The sequence below is a fragment of the Dama dama genome, chromosome 19, assembly GCF_033118175.1.
Source record: "Dama dama isolate Ldn47 chromosome 19, ASM3311817v1, whole genome shotgun sequence".
In the NCBI taxonomy this organism is placed as follows: Eukaryota; Metazoa; Chordata; class Mammalia; order Artiodactyla; family Cervidae; genus Dama; species Dama dama.
Window position 1 is genome coordinate 57,679,878 of NC_083699.1, and position 21,058 is coordinate 57,700,935.

Below are 21,058 nucleotides of genomic sequence, written 5' to 3' on the forward strand. Positions count from 1 at the left end.
GATGGAAGCTGCATCTCCTGAGACTCCTGCATTGCAGGCAGATTCTTTACCACTGAGCCAACAGGGAAGCCCAACAATGTGCTAGCCATTTTAAACTAAGTAGTCAGGTTGAACTCTGTTCTCCTCTCCTAGCCAGCCCTCAATCCCACATTTTAGTCTTTTGTTAAGATGCTTATATTTGCATATTATCTATCACTAAAAGAGTAATTGGTTTTGCTCAGTCATGGTTCCAGGATCTACATTTCTACAGCCTATCACAATCCTAATCTTGAACTCCATTCTTAAAAGCATTTGTAGACCTCTGCCTTCTCTGTGTTAGCTATTCAGCAATTCATGTTAGAATGCAACTTTCTATTTTGTTATCCAGCTAGGGAAATCTTATTACTGCAAGAAGCAGGCCTCATCATGGGCACATGGCTTCTGTCCAGATAAGTCCCACTGAGTAATTATCTTTCACAGACTGGTGGAGAAGCTGCCTTGTGTTATCTAAACCTGCTATTCCTCTCACTATCTTTGCCACTGAAAATTCAGTGCTAGTTAGCAGAACTAGAGTAGCTTTTACAAGCTGCCAACTCATTGCTAGAGTCTGCTTAATTTTGCGCCAACATTCATTACAGAGACCACCTCAACTTCCCTGAAAACACAACCAGCCAATATACCTTTTCCATTAGAAAACTCTTATCAGGAGAGTAGTTTTTTAAAACAAACAAACAAACAAAAAAACCCAGAGTGAATGTCATTACCTAAATTGATTGAAAAATTAGCAGAATTAATGAAACAGAAAGGAAACAGTCTTGCAAGTAACACGCTATACAAAATTTTCATAACCTTTGGCAAAAAAAAAAAAATGATGTTAAATTGTGGGGAGAAGGAAGGGGAAAAAAGGAACCAGCTACTAAGATCATAAGTTGTATCACTTTGTGAAAATCTAGTTTTACCTAGGATATCATAGTTACCAGCTTCGAAGTAGAGGCACTTTGAAATCAGCATTTTATTAAGTGATTCTAAATAAATTATGGACGCTCTAATGGCCTTGATGAAAATGAAGAATTAACTCCTGTCTTAGTGCAGATTCATGAACCTGAAAGTATCAGGAATTGTCTTCTGTTCGGTACCAGTCAGAGGGAATAAAACTTCATATTGATCAAAGGAAGGCAGTTACTACCTGTGCTTCGGTTGTCAATGAGGATGCCTGCTTGACTGTACAGCAGTTCACAGCCAACTGTCCTACAGTCAGCTCCAGAACTGCTCCTATTGAGAGGGATGTGTCCGGCAGTTAGTAGACTGTGTGAGAAGCTGGGAGGTCTTTGTGGCAGTTAGTCCTCTCACTTCATGCTTCTACTGGGGCTGGGACAGAGTCTCAAAGGATAGGCTGGGGATACTTGTTCTTTACCCTGACTGTGTATCACTCAGTTCAATCACTCAGCCATGTGCAGCTTTTTGTGATCCCATGGACTACAGTACATCAGGCTTCCCTGTCCATCACCAACACCCAAAGCTTACTCAAACTCATGTCCATCGAGTTGGTGATGCCATCCAACCATCTTATCCTCTGTCGGCCCCTTCTCCTCCTGCCTTCAATCTATCCCAGCATCAGGGTCTTTTCCAATGAGTCAGTTCTGTGTATCAGGTGGCCAAAGCATTGAAGTTTCAGCTTCAGCGTCAGTCCTTCCAATGAATATTCAGGACTGATTTCCTTCAGGATGGACTGGTTGGATCTTCTTACAGTCCAAGGGACTCTCAAGAGTCTTCCAACACCACAGTTCAAAAGCATCAATTCTTCAGCACTCAGCTTTCTTTATAGTCCAACTCTCACATCCATACATGACTACTGGAAAAACCACTGTTTTAATTAGACGGACCTTTGTTGGCAAAGTAATATCTCTGTTTTTTAATATGCTGTCTAGGTTGGTCATAACTTTTCTTTCAAGGAGCAAGCATCTTTTAATTTCATGACTGAAGTCACCATCTGCAGTGATTTTGGAGCCCCCCAAAAATAAAAGTCTGTCACTGTTTCCATTGTTTCTCCATCTATTTGCCATGAAGTGATGGGACTGGATGCCATGATCTTAGTTTTCTGAATGTTGAGTTTTAAATCAATTCTTTCACTCTTCTCTTTCACTTTCATCAAGAGGCTTTTTAGTTCTTCTTCGCTTTCTGCCATGAGGGTGGTGTCATCTGCATATCTGAGGTTATTGATATTTCCCCTGCAATCTTGATTCCAGATTGTGCTTCATCTAGCCCAGCATTTCTCATTTCTTCATATAAGGTAAATAAGCAGAGTGACAATATACAACCTTGATGTACTCCTTTCCCTATTTTGAACCAGTCTGTTTTTCCATGTCCAGTTCTAACTGTTGCTTCTTGACCTGCATACAGCTTTTGCAGGAGACAAGTAAGGTGGTCTGGAATTCCCATCTCTTGAAGAATTTTCCACAGTTTGTTGTGATCTACACAATCAAAGGCTTTGGCATAGTCAATAAAGCAGAAATAAATGTTTTTCTGGAACTCTCTTGCTTTTTCAATGATCCAGCGGATGTTGGTATCACTAGCTGAGGCCAAAGATTTTTCCCCAGTTAAACTGAGGAATATCTCTTTGTTAGCAAAGAGCCTTATAAATGCTGTCAAAGTGCTAACCATCCTACTCCTAGTCCAACTTTCAAAAGTCCTCTGGAAAAGAAATGGCTCTTCTAGATCTGTGCCTGCTGATGTTCAAGCACTTTTCCTGTCCTTTTTCTAATATGGAATCTACTCTGAAAGTACCTGGGCCACCCAGGTAACAGCTCTTCTATAGCTAAGCTCCCACTATGGCCATAAGTCATGTTTTATGAGGATGGCAAGTACAAGAGTGTTTGTTATGTCAAGCATCATTCTGGCCTAAAGTATATTCTTTATAGCTTTTCATCTCTTGCTGAGAAGGAATGGGATAGCTAGCTGTGAGGTCTTTGGGGGAGATTTTGGCCTGATCTCACACCCTCCCTTCTGGAGAGGTAAGATGAAGAAGCTTGGTACTGTAGAGTAACACAACAGAATTAATTGTGTTTTCCCATTTTAGAAGTGATTTCAGTACTAGACTTTTGCATGGTCTGCAAAGGACTATAGCAAACTTATTTTCTACAGTGTCTTTGTCCTGTGCAACCCCCATATGAGACACTCTTTGCTATTTAAAAGTGAAAGATTTAGGGCAGGCTAGTATAATAGAAGAAGTTAATAATTTATGTAAGATTGTTAATCTCTTCTAATCTTCTTTGTAAAATAATATGAAATTTCCTACATGATGGATGTAAGATTAGATGAGCTCTATGGAAGAACAAAAGACGCAAGTCTGATTTGCTCTTGTTGGCTTGTTGAGTTTTGTTTTAATGTTGCCTCAGGCAGATTTGCATCAAACATTAGCCTCCCAGAAACACACTTTACTACACAACAGAGAATGTTCTTCACTTATTTGTTGCTTCAGGCTAATAGGCTGAGCTATTTTACATTGAATATGTATCTTTGATCTTGCTTTATTTTCCTCTTGCCGTTTTGTTGCATCATGATTAGGAGAAATCTGTAAGTGAAAACTGCCAAAGGGTCTGAAATGATGAGATTGGACTCATCAACCAGTGCTCACACTGAGTTCTGTGGGGACCAAGAAGCCTTGTGTAGAAATCAGGGACTGAGGAAGAAATCAGCTTAGACTTACTTAGAGGAAGCATCTGCTTAATGAACAATACATTCTTTGCCCTCATATGCTCAGATTCTGGCCTCTGATGGTGGATTTTCTAAAGTTCCTGTGTTGTTACTCTCAATCACAGTATCTGTGATACAGGTGTTTTATACAGAGGTAGAGTGATCCATAGGAAATTATGTATTTGAAATTACCTTTATTTTTAGATAGCCTTTTGTTAAATACCTACAAGCTTTTCATGAACTCAAATCATTTCCGCACTAATATACTTAGAACACAAAAATTAGGGATTCTGACTTCCTTAATTTATAGTCTAGCAGAGATATAATTTTAATGTGAAGCATCGTGTGACATGGCACTAGGTCTTATCCAGGTAGAAGAATGTTCATAAAGATTAAGGGGCTCACATTACAGTAGAACAAAAGGGAAGGACATATAAATAAGCTGTTTTCTTAGATTGATTCATGTTCTTAATGCAAAGAGTGTGACAAAATGATGGAAAAAAGGAAGTGACACAGAAAATATGAAGAAAAATAAATGATTTGTACCATGCCTATGAGATTACTATAGTCTCATCTCAAGACTGGATAAATATAATGCTTAAGACAATAGAGACTATTTCACTTCTGAAGAAAGCCATCCACACTGCTATTCCTGAAGTTTGAATATAAGAGCATATCTTCATGAGCTATAGAGTTCCTTTCTTCAGTAGAGTTCTTTTGGAAAGTAGTCTTTGAGGAACTTTGGGAGATTTCTCCTTGGAGGACAAGAAAGAGCAAGATATAAGAAGCAGTGAAATATTATTATCCATCTGACTGAGATAAGTTCAGTTCTAAATCATTTAAAAATTTTTATTAATGCTTACACCCTCCCATTTTGTTTTTTGGGAAGTTTTGCTTGACTGCTGATTTGGACATGGGACATTGACATCCAGAATGAAAATATATCTTGGAATAATCAGAGAAAAGAAATGTGGGACAAATTTTACCAATATTAATGAATGAACATAGTTTTAGATGAACAGCTACGGTGTTCCTTATTGACTAGAAGCCTGTAGAATGTCTAAATTCAGTGGCCTCCCAGGCAGGATCAGTGAAGAAATTCCAATTTATGTATCTCTTTATCACCCTTCCTGGTTGTCTTCTTGGTCCTATTATTATCTTGAAGGAAACAAACAAAAAATTGCTAATTTCCCAGTTAAGTATAGTGGGGATACAAAAAATGTTCATGTTCTGTGAGGTCAAATTAACCTATTTCACTAGAGATAAACAATGAGAAAATTGGCTATGGCTCTCTATAAACTCATAGAGATTAGGTTATATTACTGAAGGTAGGTAGTTCTCAGTGCAACATCTGAGTGTGGATTATATATGTTCATTTGCATGCTTAAATATGAACATTAGGACAGGAGACACCAGCAAGGTAATATCAAGATTCAGATTCATGGGACAAAAGGAGAGACACTTATATTTGAAACCATCTTATGTCTTTAGTATGCAGCTTATTTTCAGAAATTGAGTTGCGAAGTTTCCACTATATTTTACTTTTTTTAAAGAATTTTGTATTTATATGTTTACTGTAGTGCAGTACAGTCATATCATTGAAAAGATATTATCATCTTTTTCAGGCAAAGAGAGGCAGAGAAAATAGTAGTGGTAGCAGCAAATGAAAGGAAATAAGATGGTTTATTTAGAAAAGACAAAAGGGCCTCATCCTGCCTCTGTTTTCCTCTTTTAAAACCATTGGGAACAGTAAGATTCTTCCATGTTCAGGGATGTAACAGGAAGAAGATACCTCTAAGAATTTGAGATGAGAGGAGAGAGATTCTTGATATATTTACTCATCCATTGAATGACTATTGAGAGTTTTTATGTGTCAGGCACTTTGTATGGCAATAAAAATGCAAAGATTGAGAGGACCTGGTCTTGTTTCACATTTAAACTTGTCACAAGAAGCAGAATAACAAAGAATTCTAATACTAGCACAGGCAGGCAAGCAACTAGGGAAACTGGTGAATGCGTCACCAGGGAGGGCACATCTGAGATGGATTCTGTATAGTCAGTATGAACTTGTCCGTTGAATAAGGTTGCAAAACATACTTTAGATGAAAGGGAAACAAGAGCTAGGAGGAATTAGACTGGCATCTGAATAAAAAATAAGATTTAAATAAAGAATAAGAATAAGATAGCAGCTCAGAGGGAATGTAATGTCAAGAGACCAGGCTACAAAGATATGCTGAACTGACTTACACTAATCTATGTGAACTTTTAAAATAAAAAGATGAAGTGCATTTAAACATGATCAACTTTATGAATGTTCTGTTCTGTATGAGTGATGGATGGTACAGGGTAGACGTGGGTGAGAGGTACAATACTGGAGGCTAGAACACCAGTAGGAAGTGATATTGTTCACAGATGAAAAGGTCCCAGGCAATAGTGGGGCAGTGAGGATGGAGAGTAGAGGCTGATCTCAGGTGGAGAAAAATGTAAAAAGAACATTTGATTACAAAAATAACCTGCAGGAGAAGAAGGAAACAAGGATAGCTCTATGGCTACTAACTACATAACCATAGATGGATTATGATTCTGTGTAACTAAGATTGGGAATTTGGAAGGACAAAGAATGATGGGAGATAATGAATTTCAATTCAAACTATGCTGAATTTGAGGTGCCTTCAGTTAATCTATGTGGAATAGCTGAGTATGCTGTTTTGAATTTCAATCTGATGAAGTTTAATTAAAGCCAAAAAACTGATAAGTGTGTGAAAACTACTCCATGAAGCCAAGAAACAAGAAAAATACAATCCTGGAGAACAATATATGAAAAGTAAGTGGAGAAGGAGGTGCTGATTGTGCAAAGTGAGAAATAGCAGATTCAGGAAAAGAGTCAAGAAAATGAAAAACAGGCAGTGAATAGTGTTGACAGCTATGATGCGATTAAATAGGACAGATACTTAAAATAAATCCGCTGGATTTGGCAATTAGTGGATTAACAACATCACTCTGAAAGTGGTCTTGAGAAAGCCAGATGAAGGTGACATATTCGTGAAGGAGAGTGGCTATTAATCAAAGTAATATTGACTATTAATATCAACATTATAATTAATATCAAATTAGTGAATATAATTCTGGCTGCTATTCAGGTTAGGTTCCTGAGCACATAGAGCGATTTCAACAGAGTTCCTGGTGCCATGTCAAAATAGTGATAAATAATCCAGAAGAAATAAAGGAAGTATTTCAAAACAATGCTGTATTAGATTAAGCTCTTTCCCTTTCTCTGCCTGTCCTTTCATTTAACAGCCATATTTTCTGAGTCACTGTGAGAGAAGATGCCTTTTCTATAATACACTCAAAGTGCCACAGGGATTGGGCAGGGGAGAGGGGTTTGGGGAGAGGGCGGAAATGGAATACTGATGCTCTGAGGCTAAAGGATGGAGATTTTGAATCATAATGGTCTTTCTAGAACTCAGAACATGACCTTCACCTTGTAGCATCTGTGGCTCTCTTTTTAACTCAGGTTGGCTGTGAAATTTCAGAGTTAAGCTTTTCTGTAAATTTAGTAGCCCAGAAGTGATGGTCTTTTTCTCCCTCCCAAGTCAAGACACCAGTTACTTCTCATCTTTATTGGCCTCCCAGGGTTAGTGCTTTATTAGGCTGGGGATTGAGGTTGCAGGTACCACTCTCCCGTTTGAGTAATCTGAGAACCTTATAAGAGCTCTTGCAGGTGTGCTTTCATCTCAAACTCATCAGCTCTTACCTTCATACTTGTTCTTTCAGTAACTTCTGAGGCTCTTTTTTTTTAATCACCCTAATTTAAAGTGCCATTCATGTCCTGATTGTTGATCTGTTCAAGGAGAAATAGGTCTTCAAGGAAGGGTTTAAATGAGGGGGGAAAGTGAGGCTAGAGAAGGAAGAAAAAACCACAAAAATATTTAGTCATACAAGGATGAAGTCCTCCAAATACTACTGTCCTTTGGAAGAAAGTGCTGGAGAAAAAAAAAAATGGAGACAGGAAACATAGGGGTGAGGTGAGGGAGAAAGTGGGTGATGGAAAAAGCAAACATGGAAGTCAGAAAAATCCCTGTGATTATAATTCTGCATGTGAGAACTGTCCTTGTGATTTATAAGCATTCATCAGTGATCTATCAGCTTCTTGTCAGCTGAGTGAGGGAACCACTACATTGCCTTCACCTGAGATGGATCTGTTTGATGGCATGTGTTCCTACATGTTGCAGCTGGTAGAATCCCCTATTTCACATTTGAATCCACAAAGTACATTTAAAAAATCAAGACTTCTATTGTTCTTTATATTTATCTGCCTTTATTTCTCTTATGTCTACCCCTACCAGTAAAAGCAATGTAGATAACAAAGATCTTTTCTAATGGTAGTGCTGACAGTCTCATTACCTATTTATTTACATACTTACTATATGTTAACTGTTATATCAAACATGCTATATCTATTAATTGTCATATCTTGGCATAAATTTGATCCAAATTATATCTAAATGCATATAATGATGAGTCATATTCTAACTTGATTCTGCTCCAATGATAATATTTATATAATCCTGGGTATGATAAGACTATAAAGGAGGAAGGCCTGGATTTTCAAGTGAGACTTATGGAAAATAGTCTCCTGACTTTGTAGCTTCATCCATGCCTCATACATCAGGATGCTCAGCCTAAGTGCATTATAATTTATTGTAAGCACTTTTATTTTTCCTTACTGCTGGAAGGAGATAAAGAGTAAACCCTTTGTGGTACAAAGCCCATTTTTTCCCTTCAAGAACTTAGCATATTTTTTTATATTTACTTTGTAATGATTCAGAAGGCAACAACGTTTTCTTTAAATAGCTGTGGAGTTGTTTTTAATTGCATAGTGACTGAAAATTTTAACTAGAAATTGGAGCCAGGATTCCAAGACTAATTTTATTCTTTCAAAGGTACAACTTAAAGGCAGGTTTTTTTTTTGTTTTTTTCTCCTTCTAAATGAGAGAGATTTTTCACAGAAAACAGGGACTCATAGCAAGAATCAAAACAAAAGCAACTTTAAAATTGCTTCTCATCCTCACTCAGCCTAGTCGGGAGGAAAGAAGAGAATCCACAGTTCAAAGGGGAACAAAGGGGTTTAGCTTCTTGATACTTCTCTGAGAGTGTAATTGCCACTTAAGCACTAAGAAGAAACCAGCCTTGTTCTTGCAACTAAGGGTTCACATATCATAGAGTATGCCTCACCTAGGAGGAACTCTGATGTCTGACCAGCAGATCACAGCAGATCAGAAAGTACAACATGGACCTTTTGTTGTCCTCTGTCCAGGCTGACCTGAAGAGAGATCATTCTATCTGATCACAAGTGGTGAGGCATTCAAGGCCTGCGTTCCCTAGGCACATGTATGCCACAAATCCTCTAAGAATGTTCCAGAGATGGCATTAGAGCCTCAATTTACATGGCTGCACTGTAACCATGCTGCATTATCCTGCTTTCAATTTCATACTTACAGACTTTTGAGGACTAGCTATTGTTCATAGGGACCAGACATAGGAGAACCTAGGCCCCTAAAAGGAGGTTTCCCAAGATACGCCTATTATTAAACACGGAATTGAATTAAACAACAATACCTGGAGCTATTTGAATTAGCTCCAAAATGAGATTTCTACAGGAAAATTTCCTAGATTCAAATTATGAAAAGTGATGGGCACAAAGATTTTTTAGGCTCTTCCAAAGCTCACTGCTGCTGCTGCTAAGTCACTTCAGTCGTGTCCGACCCTGTGCGACTCCATAGACGGCAGCCCACCAGGCTCCCCCATCCCTGGGATTCTCCAGGCAAGAACACTGGAGTGGGTTGCCATTTCCTTCTCCAATGTGTGAAGGTGAAAAGCGAAAGTGAAGTTGCTCGTTGTGTCCGACTCTGACGACCCGATGGACTGCAGCCTACCAGGCTCCTCCGTCCATGGGATTTTCCAGGCAAGAGTGCTGGAGTGGGGTGCCAAGACGGCTCACTGGGTACTCTTAATACTTTAGCCCGTTGAATGATCGCAATATGGAGATATAGTAATTGTTTCTGTTTTGCTGAAGAAAAACACTGAAGCTTTTCAGTAAAAGTGGACCCATTTAGGGCCAGGCACTGCTCTATATGTTTCACACTAACCTTATTTAAACACTACAATTACTCATTGAAGTAGATACTACTGTAGTTTTCATTTTACAGATGAGAAAAACCTGGCATAGAGAGGTAAGCAAATGTCCCAAGATCACAGAGTGGAGAATGTGATGGAACTAAAATGCAGAGCAGGAAACCAGCTTCTCAGCCTAAACCTGTTTTCTTTCTCACTAAGTAGCTTGCCTAAAGCTACTATACTACAGAATCCATGGCTCTTCCACCCTACCAGTGACAAGAAAATGGGGAATCTTGAATTATGGTGTGATTAAGATGATGATTTATTTTCTAAAGGGACTGGGACTCTTCAAAAGAACCAAGAGGAGCTGTTTCTAAGATATATAAATATTCCTGGGACTGATCCAAACTCCACTTGTGACTGGGATAGAAATCAGTTTTCTCCTGGTCTCAATCTCAAATTTGATTTTCAAAATTTTTGTCTTCTTCTTTTTCATTTTTCATGTAAACGTAGAGAGACACTGTTGATGTGACAACCAGAGGAACACAGATTGTTCTAGAACTGACTGTGGAGCTGTACTCAACTCTTAGTTTGGTGCTTCTACTCCTTCTCTGCATGCCCTTCTCCTTACCTGTACCACCTTCATGGAATATGTATTTATGCTCCTTTAAGAATATGAACCTGAAAATAGAGCAACACACATATATATACGCATATGTGAATGCATTTATGGCTGGACAAGAAGCTCCCTAGTGATGGTAAGAGACAGAAAGCATGTCTAGGGAGGACTTTTTACTGCTCTGGGGATGGCAGACTGGCCTGGCTTTACTGTTTGCCACTGTGGATTTTCTTTTTTTCTTTTGCTCTCATAGATGATAATCATTCTAATAGATAATAACTCAGTTGCAGAAAGGATGCTTTGTTAGTATAGCTCATGCAAATAACTAATGCAAATTGAGAATTTAAAGAAAGGCATAATTGATCTCATGTATTTAGTAGATATTCTATAAAAAGAGAAAGTTTTTGAATGATTTGGATAAATCATTATTTTCCTTATAGTCATCCCTATATATGACCATTTCCTTTTTATCTACCATGTGTTACCATGGGAAAGTATAAGCATAGATATTGTTTTACATCTTATGAAATATTTCCAGGTACATCACATCATTCCAAGAGGTCAAGGAAAGTATCTTGAACTTCATTTTACTTATGAAAAAACTAAGATACAGAAAGTCTAAAGGACTCACCTGTTTTCCAATAGGAAATAGACTGAAGGTCAGAACTTAAATCAGTTATCTTCAGGAACTAAACAGTGTATGTCTTTTACCCTAATATTCCAGCGGCAGTATGCAGATTCCTGAATCGCTGTGACCAGCAATAGATTCACCTGAATAGGATTTCTGTGGTTTACTACCTCTGTATTCTCACCCTTTTGAGCATCCATCACTAATGTGTGTGCACATACACATGTGCATGTGGGGATTTGTGCATGAATGTGTACAGAGGACCTATGGCGGAGGAGATGACCCTATCATATAAATGTTGTCATTGTTCATTGGTGTCATTCAGTGGTTCAGTGGTGTCATTGTTAATTGGACTAAAATTCAGGATGAATCAAGGAAAATAAACTGTCATAAATCTAGATCAGTTTCTACCTAAAGAATATCAAGTTTCATAGAGCAGACATGCACAGGAAAAACAGAATGTGCCGGCAGTGGTCAAGCCAGAAGTCAAGACTGGAAAGAAGTAGAGATGAGAGTAAGGCAGCTAGAAAATGGAAACTTCTTGTCACAGGCAAGGGAAGCAGGAGTGCCTGAAGGTCATCAATGAATCCCCACAATTCTCTTATTTCTTTCTGAGTTTAATCTTGTGTGTGTGTTTGGTCAGTTGCTCAGTCATGTCCGACTCTTTGTGACCCTGTGGACTCTAGCCTGCCAGGCTATTCTGTCCATGGGATTTTTCAGGCAAGAATACTTGAATGGGTTGCCATTTCCTCCTCCAGGGGATCTGCCCGACCCAAGGATCAAACCCGTGTCTCCTGCATTGCTGGTGAATTCTTTACCCACTGAGAGTTTAATCTTAGAATATGGTAATAAAGCAGAGATGATCCAAAATGTTTAATAATTCAAAATTATTTAAATTTGGCTTTTAACTAATTTGGTATTTTTTAAAATGTGTTTGCATATGTGTTGCTAGACTTCATTATACTAATAGGATAAAGTCGGACTAATGACTTTTTATATTCATATTTATTTTTATTTATTGGCCATGCCAGGTCTTATTTGCGACATTTGGGATCTTTAGCTGGGGCATGTGGAATTTTTAGTTGCATCATGCAAACTCTTAGTTGCTGCATGGGGGATTTTTAATAATTCCCTGACCAGGGATCAAACCCAGGCCCCCTCCATTGGTAGCACAGAATCTTAGCCACTGGACCACCAGGGAAGTCCCAGACTAATGACTTTTGACACAGGAGAATTTGGGATATTTCTGATACTTAATCGCCTCTGCTTAGAGCATTTCCTAATGCCACGCTGTAATGCTGGGAATGACCCACATGAATTTCCAGACCAAGTGTCTTTCCTTCTAGTGGGAAATGAGATAATTTTGTTGCTTCATTAAAGGCATCATTTGTGGGATTAAAGTTATAAAGCAAAAGGCATCAAAATAAAGGACTAACACATTCCTAAAGACTTCCCATCCATATCTTGAATCATCCCACACCCTGTAAAAGAGAAAAACATTGCGGATGTGAAAAAAAAATAGTAGAAGTTAATTTAAAAAACATAGTTCTTCTGTGAATAAAGGCTAATTATTTCCTTAAAAACTCAAATTTGCCCTGACTGTGTTGATTCTCCCTTACCTGTTCTAAGTATTACTGACCCTTTTAAAAAACAAACAAGCAAACAAACACTAAGGTCAAATGATTTCTCCGGCATTAATTTAGGAAGGAACTAAGTTATAGCTTTCTCATGTACTATCAGCAATGTACAAGATTACATTGTTGTATAATTAAGACTCTAAAATACAACAACAAAGCAGCATGATTCCTTAACTATTACCTTATAACCAGAGTATCACTAGTCTTCATTGTAGTGTCTCTGTCACAAATGTGACTTATAATACAAGGGCTTTGCTGGTGGCAATTAAGTGCTTATAAATTTAGGAGTATATGCTTATGAAAAAAATAGCATTGCACTGTAGATGTTTGACTTAATGCTTCCAGATCTTTAAACGAAGGGACCAAGGTCTAACTCAAGTTTTTCAATTTCAACCCCGCCAACATTTCACTTGGGATTTGTCTTTGTCGTTGGGGTACTCTTTACATTGTAGGAGATTCAGCAGCATTCTTGCCCTCTACCCACCAGATACCAGAAACAGCCTCCTCTTTCCAATTGTGATATTCAAAAAACTGTCTTCAGATATTACCAAATATTATCTGGAAGCACAAATTGCCCCCACTTGAAAAACCACTCATCTCACTGTTCTTTCTTAAGAAGCAAATCTCTCTCACCCATCTAGCTACACTTTCCCCAGTTTGTATAATTAAAAGGTATGAAGGTGGATAACTGGTGAGAAACTAAGTAAAATATATTTATTTGTTATTTTAGAATAAATACCAAATTATACTCTTCAGAAATAAAGTCTGGATAAATTTAATTACTAACTCAGTCCATTTATAGCAGCCAGTAATGCTTATTAAAAGTGAGCTGTGTCTAGTAGCAGCTGAACAGGCTTAATATCTATTAGATGTGTATCACTTACATCAAGGATGTACTGTCAGTAAATATGTTATTAAGCCATCTATTGGTACAAATCAAATTTAGCATTTCTTTCTGCCTCCAATTATATTCTTCGTTTTGGAAGTATAATCCCCAGACTTGATGCAGTATGAGTAGAACTGTCAATGTACCTATTTATGTAACTGTGCATAATATACTTGGTGTAAAGTACTTGCAGAGATCCAATGCTTGAGAATTTTTATGGGTGAATTGATTTTTTGTGACAGTTTTATGGATTCAGACATGCTGAACAGGGAAGTTAGAAATGTGTTTGCTTGCCTTTCTTTTTATTTTTTTAAAGCTGATTTAAAAAAAAAATCATAGGTTCATAGTTAAGGTAAGTAACCACGTGAAATTTGTGGGTTCATGGTTAATGTGGGCAACTCACTAAATGTTTATCTAGTGCTTTATACTTCTTTTCACTGTTTTTAATGTGTGATATAGATTATTTATTCCCAGGAATGATCTTTCTTCATTGATAACAATATCTCTCTCTTGATTTCGTATTAATTCCATACTCAGTAATTCTCTTTAAATTTTCCCTATGTATCTGAAAATATTAATTATTAGTTAAGAAAAGATAAAATAGTTATCATCTATACTATACCTATTAAATAATTAACAAATATTTGATAATTGATCTACTAGCAGTTTGTTAAATTCAGTGTATTTATTCCACATTTTAGTGAATGCCTCCTGTGTACCTGGTGAGTTATTCTGTTGGCCCCATGAAGGTTCCATAGGTGACTTCTTGAGGGTCACTCTCATTAATAAGCTTATGAGAAAAGATAAGTATAGATAACTCAAATACATTGTGGAGTAATAAGAAGGAGTCAAATAAAAGGATGGGGCATGAATCAAGATTTCCTGGAAAGGTGACACTTTGTATTATATCTTCAGGGCCTCAGCCACCTGCCAGAAATCCCACCCACAGTGGAAGGTCAGTCCCTGCCCTCTCCTCTTGGGACCAACACCTACTCTCTTTATCATTCAATTCTTTCTAAATCCTGGAATGATTTGTGTATCCCAATCTTTTAAAGGAAACATTCTATCAAATTCAAACAACACATAACACAGATTGGAAAAATGTGTCTTTCTATAATTTCCCTGCTTTGGCCAGAGCCGATTTAGCAGATGAAGTGACTAGGTATTTGTTTTTGAACTAGACTGGTACTGAAGCAGCATTCTGAGTGGGGGATCATTTATTGCCATATTACAATGGTATGGCATGAGAACACTCACTCCACAGGCATGCCTAATAGACATTTAAGCCACTTAGCTTCCAGATGCACGCTCATGATGCTTACTGGGCCCGGATCTTTCTTTAATTGGCATTTCCTCATATCCCAGTAGCTAGGCATTTGTGACTATCCTATGTGACCGGTTATTTTCATTTAACAAACAAAACTTCTACACTTTCCTGTAGTTGAGACTATTACTTTGACTTTGATCATCTTTTCTCTTATATGCACTTCTTGTGGTTTAAAATAGTTTCCATTTTAAATCAAGATTTAAACATTCTTAATGTTAAATTAACTCTGAAATTGTTATTTTTTTTTTGCTCATTTTTCAGTGTGAATGTTTTAGCCGTGTTGTAGAAAGATTATTTTCTAGTTTAGAAAGTCAACACACTTACTCTGAACCATTAGCTGCATAAAAGAAGAACCCTTAAATATCTGGAGGAGTCTCGATTTCCTTTTTAAAAATGCTACATTGTGCTCTGGTGCTTGGAGTTGGTTAATGATACTGATTAGTGAAAAGTGTGAGTGTATGTGTGTATGTATGTATTCTAGTATTCCTTTCACTTATTTGGAAGTAAAGGAGAAATTATGAAAAATAAATTTGAATGAAACACAATATACAAATAAAATATTATACTGATTGTCACAGCAAAATTTCCACATAATTTTATACTGTTTCAGTGGATGCATTTTTATGGGTCTGGCAATTTTGCTGAAATAGTCAATTACTTCTTTAGGTAAGATAGATCTGAACTCTCTCAGAGAATAATTTGGAGTAATGATCTATGTGCTAATTTTAACTTTTCCGCTAAAGTGTCCAAAGGACCCTAAAGATTCAACTTAGAAACTCTCCCTTTCACTAATAAGGAAATTCGCCCAGTTCATTAGTGGATGCTGTAAGGGCTTGGGATGGGAGGAGTGGAATATAGGTAACCATATATCCTTTTTCTGCATATGTAACACTGCTGGTTCATATGACAGGCATGTGCCAAGTTCTGTTTTATACCATATTAGTGCTTGGAGGTACCTTAATGAATAAGACAAAATGTATATGTATTGTCGTTATTCTTGTTCAGTCCCTCAGTCCTGTCTGACTCTTTGTGACCCCATGGACTGCAGCATGCTATACTTCTCTGACCTTCACCATCTCCCAGAGTTTGCTCAAACTCATGTCCATTGAGTCAGTGATGCCATCTAACCATTTCATCATCTGTCATCCCCTTCTCTTCCTGCCTTCCATCTTTCCCAGCTCAGGGTATTTTCCAGTGAGTCGGGTCTTCGCATCAGGTGGCCAAAGTATTGGACTTCAGCTGCAACATCAGTTCTTCCAATGAATATTCAGGGTTTATTTCCTTTAGGATTGACTGGTTTGATCTCCTTGCTGTCCAAGGGACTCTCCAGAGTCTTCTCCAACACCAGAGTTCAAAGCATCAATTCCTCTATGCTCAGCCTTCTTTATGGTCCAGCTCTCACAACCATACATGACTACTGGAAAAACCATAGCTTTGACTACAAGGGAACTTTGTTGGTGGTGATGTCTCTGCTTTTGAATATGCTGTCTAGGTTTATCATAGCTTTTCTTCCAAGAAGCAAGTGTCTTTTAATTTCATGGCTGGAGTCACCGTCTGCAGTGATTTTGGAGCCCAAGAAAATAAAGTCTGTCACTGTTTCCATTGTTTCCCCATATATTTGTCATAAAGTATGGGACTGGATTCCATGATTTTCGTTTTTTGAATGTTGAGTTTTAAGCCAGTTTTTTTGCTCTCCTCTTTCACTTTCATCGAGAGGCTCTTTAGTTCCTCTTTGCTTTCTACCATAAGGGTGGTTTCATCTATATATATATATATATATATATATATCTGAGGTTATTGATATTTCTCCCTGCAATCTTGATTCCAGCTTGTGCTTCATCCAGCCCAGCATTTTGCATGATGTACTTTGCATATAAGTTAAATAAGCAGGGTAACACTATAGCCCTGATGTATTCTTTTCCCAATTTGGAACCAGTTTGTTGTTCCATGTCCGGTTCTAACTGTGGCTTCTTGACCTGCATACAGGTTTCTCAGGAGGCAGGTAAGATGGTCCAGTATTCCCAACTCTTTAAGAATTTTCCACAGTTTATTGTGATCCACACAAAGGAATTAGTATAGTCAATGAAGCAGAAGTAGATGTTTTTTCTGAAATTCTCTTGCTTTTTCTATGATCCAGTGGATGTTGACAATTTGATCTCTGGTTCCTCTGTCTTTTCTAAAGCCAGCTCATACATCTGGAAGTTCTCAGTTCATGTACTGTTGAAGCCTAGCATAGCATGAAAGATTTTGAGCATTTCTTTGCTAGCATGTGAAATGAGTGCAATTGTGTGGTAGTTTGAACATTCTTTGGCATTGCCTTTCTTTGGGATTGGAATGAAAACTGACCTTTCCCAGTCATGTGGCCACTGGTGAGCTTTCCAAATATGCTGGCATATTGAGTGTAGCACTTTCATAGCATCATCTTTTAGAATTTGAAATAGCTTAGCTGGAACCCCATAACCTCCACTAGCTTTGTTTGTAGTGATGCTTCCTAAGGCCCACTTGACTTTGCACTCCAAGATGTCTGGCTCTAGGTGAGTGATCACACCATCATGGTTATCCAGGTCATTAAGATCTTTTTTGTATAGATTGGTGTATTATTGCCACCTGTTAATATCTTCTGCTTCTGTTAGGTCCATATCATTTATTTATAGTTACATGTATATAAAATGTATTTTTTCAAGATAAACATATTCTAGCCTTCCTCCAGGCTAAACACCATTTAAGGTACACCTCTATGCTATAACATACTAGTTACTACTGTGTTGGGCTGTGTAGATGATGAAAGCAATGCAATGATAAATGTGATAGAAAATTAAAATGCTTTGGCAAAGAGAAATTTCCATTATTCTCAGTAGAAAAGAAAAACACAGGAGACCTACATCAGCAACTTTATTAATGATCTAGAGGAAGACAGCAAATAATCTATTAATTGATTCATAACTGATTCTAAGTTGAGAAGCGCTACAAATACCACCAAGGACAGAGACATGGTACCACCAAGGAATGGAAGAGGGAAAGTAAAATTGAGTCAGGAGAGAAGCAGGGAGTATTCATGAAGTTAGCTTTGCCCTCCCCTTTAGAAGAGTCTTAAATTATCAAGCATAATTGATCTCAATAATATCTGAATGGCAGAGAAACATATATTGGAGCTACTAAATGGTACTTTAATCCACATTTGTTCTGTGCCCAGTTGCTTCATTCATTTCTGACTCTTTGCAACCCTATGGACTGTAGTCCATCAGGCTTCTCTGTCCATGGGATTTTCCCAGGCAAGAATACTGGAATGGGTTGTCATGCTCTCCTCAAAGGAATCCTCTTGATCCAGGGATTGAACCCACATCTCCTGTGGCTCCTGCATTGAAGGTACATTCTTTACCACTGAGCTACCTTCCCTAGATTAAGGGAAGCCCTTAATCTACCTATGTTTCTGAAAATAAATAAGCAGAGAGGAAAAGAAAGACCTGTATATCATGCACTCAAGTAATTAAATGAAATTCTCATTTTTAGTAAAATTTGAAATTTACCCAAAAATAATAGGATGAGAATGACTTTTGTACCATAAGTGAGTTGTTTTTAAACAATTCCGCATTTCTCCTTCTTTTAGAAGAGATGAATTGGACTCTGTATCTTTATGTATTTACACCTGTGGATAGTGTATCAGCTTCCTGTCCATGCATGGCTCTTTCGACCTGACAGAAAATCTGGATTGGACTTGGTTTGGAAAATACAGGGGAACATGGCATTTTACTGTTCTGCTGTCATGATCCTGGCTTCTTCTGTCCATCCCTCATGCCCCAGAGTACTGAGCAGCTGCCTCTGCAGCTGTGAATGAGATCTGAGACCACCTCCTTGTGAGGCAGATATAAATCTTGCCAAAGATATAGAAGGTTTTTGGCTTGACTTTTCCATTTCCAGATTCTTGCTGCAATTGAAGGAGCATGATTTTCTCCATTAAACCCTTTTAGGTTTCTAAAATAAGTATTCAAATTGATATTTTTTTCCTTCATATTCCTTGGAATAATTAGTTTTTCAACTATTGGAAAAGATTGAATTCATTCTATTGTGCTAGAAATGCTGGTAGCAAGCTGTCTTCCCAGCCTATAACCTGTTGCCTTCAGAAGGTGGAACCAGACTTAGGCAAGATGATACGAGCTTTGATTTTGTTTACAATACCTATCTACTTACCCTTGGACCTGCTCACACACTTCTCATTCCTAGGGGTGGGCATTCCAAACTTGGAAAGATCAGAAGTAAACTCTGAAATTCAGTCTAATTCCTGTTGATTCAATGGTGGGGCATAATTTGAATCCACCTTCACGTAAGCCTTTAAGAAATACTAAAGAATTAGTATAGCCAACAAAGGTCCATCTAGTCAAAGCAATGGTTATTCCAGTAGTCATGTATGGATGTGAGAGTTGGACTATAAAGAAAGCTGAGTGCCAAAGAATTGATGTTTTTGAACTGTGGTGTTGGAGAAGACTCTTGAGAGTCCCTTGGACAGCAAGTTGATCCAACCAGTCCATCCTAAAGGAACTCAGTCCTGAATATTCATTGGAAGGACTGGTGCTGAAACTGAAACTCCAATACTTTGGCCACTTGATGTGAAGAACTGACTCATTGGAAAAGACCCTGATGCTGGGAAAGATTGAAGGCAGGAGGAGAAGGGGACGACAGAGGATGAGATGGTTGGATGGCATCACCAACTTGATGGACATGAGTTTGAGTAAGCTCCGGGAGTTGGTGATGGACAGGGAGGCCTGGCGTGCTGTAGTCCATGGGGTCTCAAAGAGTCAGACATGACTGAGTGACTGAACTGAACTGAACTGAATGAAAGAATACATGCAGTTCAAAACTGAGTAAATGTGCCATATTATCATTTGTCTAATTCTCAAAGTAACTTAAACAAATGGAGTTCTGTGTGAATGACCTTTTCCTAGACAAGAAGAATATAATCCAATGGGAAGCTGATATCCATTTAACTGCCTGCATTACTCTCCCTGATTGTTTATTGTCACATTGAGTGTGATATCCTGACACCCATCCAGTGGATGGGGATGAGATCTTAAAGGGGAAATGATGACAGTATTCAGGACTCTAAGGAATGGCATCGCCATGATTCATTCTGCACACAGTCATTTCTCTTGATTGGCCTTTTTGAGTCAAATTGTGTTAAGAATGAATGCAGATCCGGGTATGGCTAAGGCTCTAATGTCATTGTTCTACTTTGCCAGGTGCGTTGTAGAAGATAAGAACTCGAAAGTGGCCTGGTTGAACCGTTCTGGCATCATTTTTGCTGGGCATGACAAGTGGTCTCTGGACCCCCGGGTTGAGCTGGAGAAACGCCATTCTCTGGAGTACAGCCTGCGAATCCAGAAGGTGGATGTCTACGATGAGGGATCTTACACTTGCTCGGTGCAGACACAGCATGAGCCGAAGACCTCCCAAGTTTACTTGATCGTACAAGGTAAGGAGAAGGTGGAAAAGGAGAGGCGAGCGGCAGAAAATAATCATGACATACAAAATACTTGAGTAATCCTTTCTGGCATAAAGGGTTCATTATGGCAAATTCCAAATTCATTATGGCACTTTAGTATCTATTTTCTTTTTACATAGAAAAACTTTAAATGGGGATAGACTTTAAATAATAGAACTGAGGAGGATAAAGAAGAAGGAGGCTTGCCACTGTGAGCCAATAACTTTGGTGAATGTTTTCTCTTAACCCTGAGTGTGATAACACACATCAAAGACCACAGCTGTGTCCACAGGGACACAAAAACACACAGAATGCTTGGAACCATGTGAGGTCCACTTTATCACACTGTTAGATACTGGATGCTTTTGCTGAAGGTGTGATTTCTATCTGTCCTCAGTTTGAAGAATATCACTAATTATCTGTTTTTCTGATAGTAAATGTTATTTGGAAAAATAAAAATTTCCAGAGGCCTTGGCATGCTCTCAGCTGGCTGGCTATCTCTATTTCATGGCAAGTTATTTGTGAGCAAGTGCCGTGACAAGGATCTGCAAAATCATCAGGGATAATCTGCTTCCAGACTGGGGTTTCCAAGGGCACATCTGAGTCATGGTTTTACAGGATCAAAACCCTAAATGGCATACGCAAGCCCTGAAACTATAGCTCTCTTGGGTCCCCTTCCCCATAATTGCAGAATGA

General features: G+C 38.2%; 1 protein-coding gene across 1 annotated transcript in view; it reads left to right on the forward strand.

Annotated features, from left to right (window-relative positions):
* LSAMP (limbic system associated membrane protein) overlaps window positions 1-21,058 on the forward strand; it is a 679,541-nt gene that overhangs the window by 348,630 nt on the left and 309,853 nt on the right. Inside the window, exon 2 of the mRNA XM_061167949.1 lies at window positions 20,121-20,353. Coding sequence (XP_061023932.1) covers window positions 20,121-20,353 — 233 coding nt within the window. The remainder of the gene's footprint in view (window positions 1-20,120; window positions 20,354-21,058) is intronic.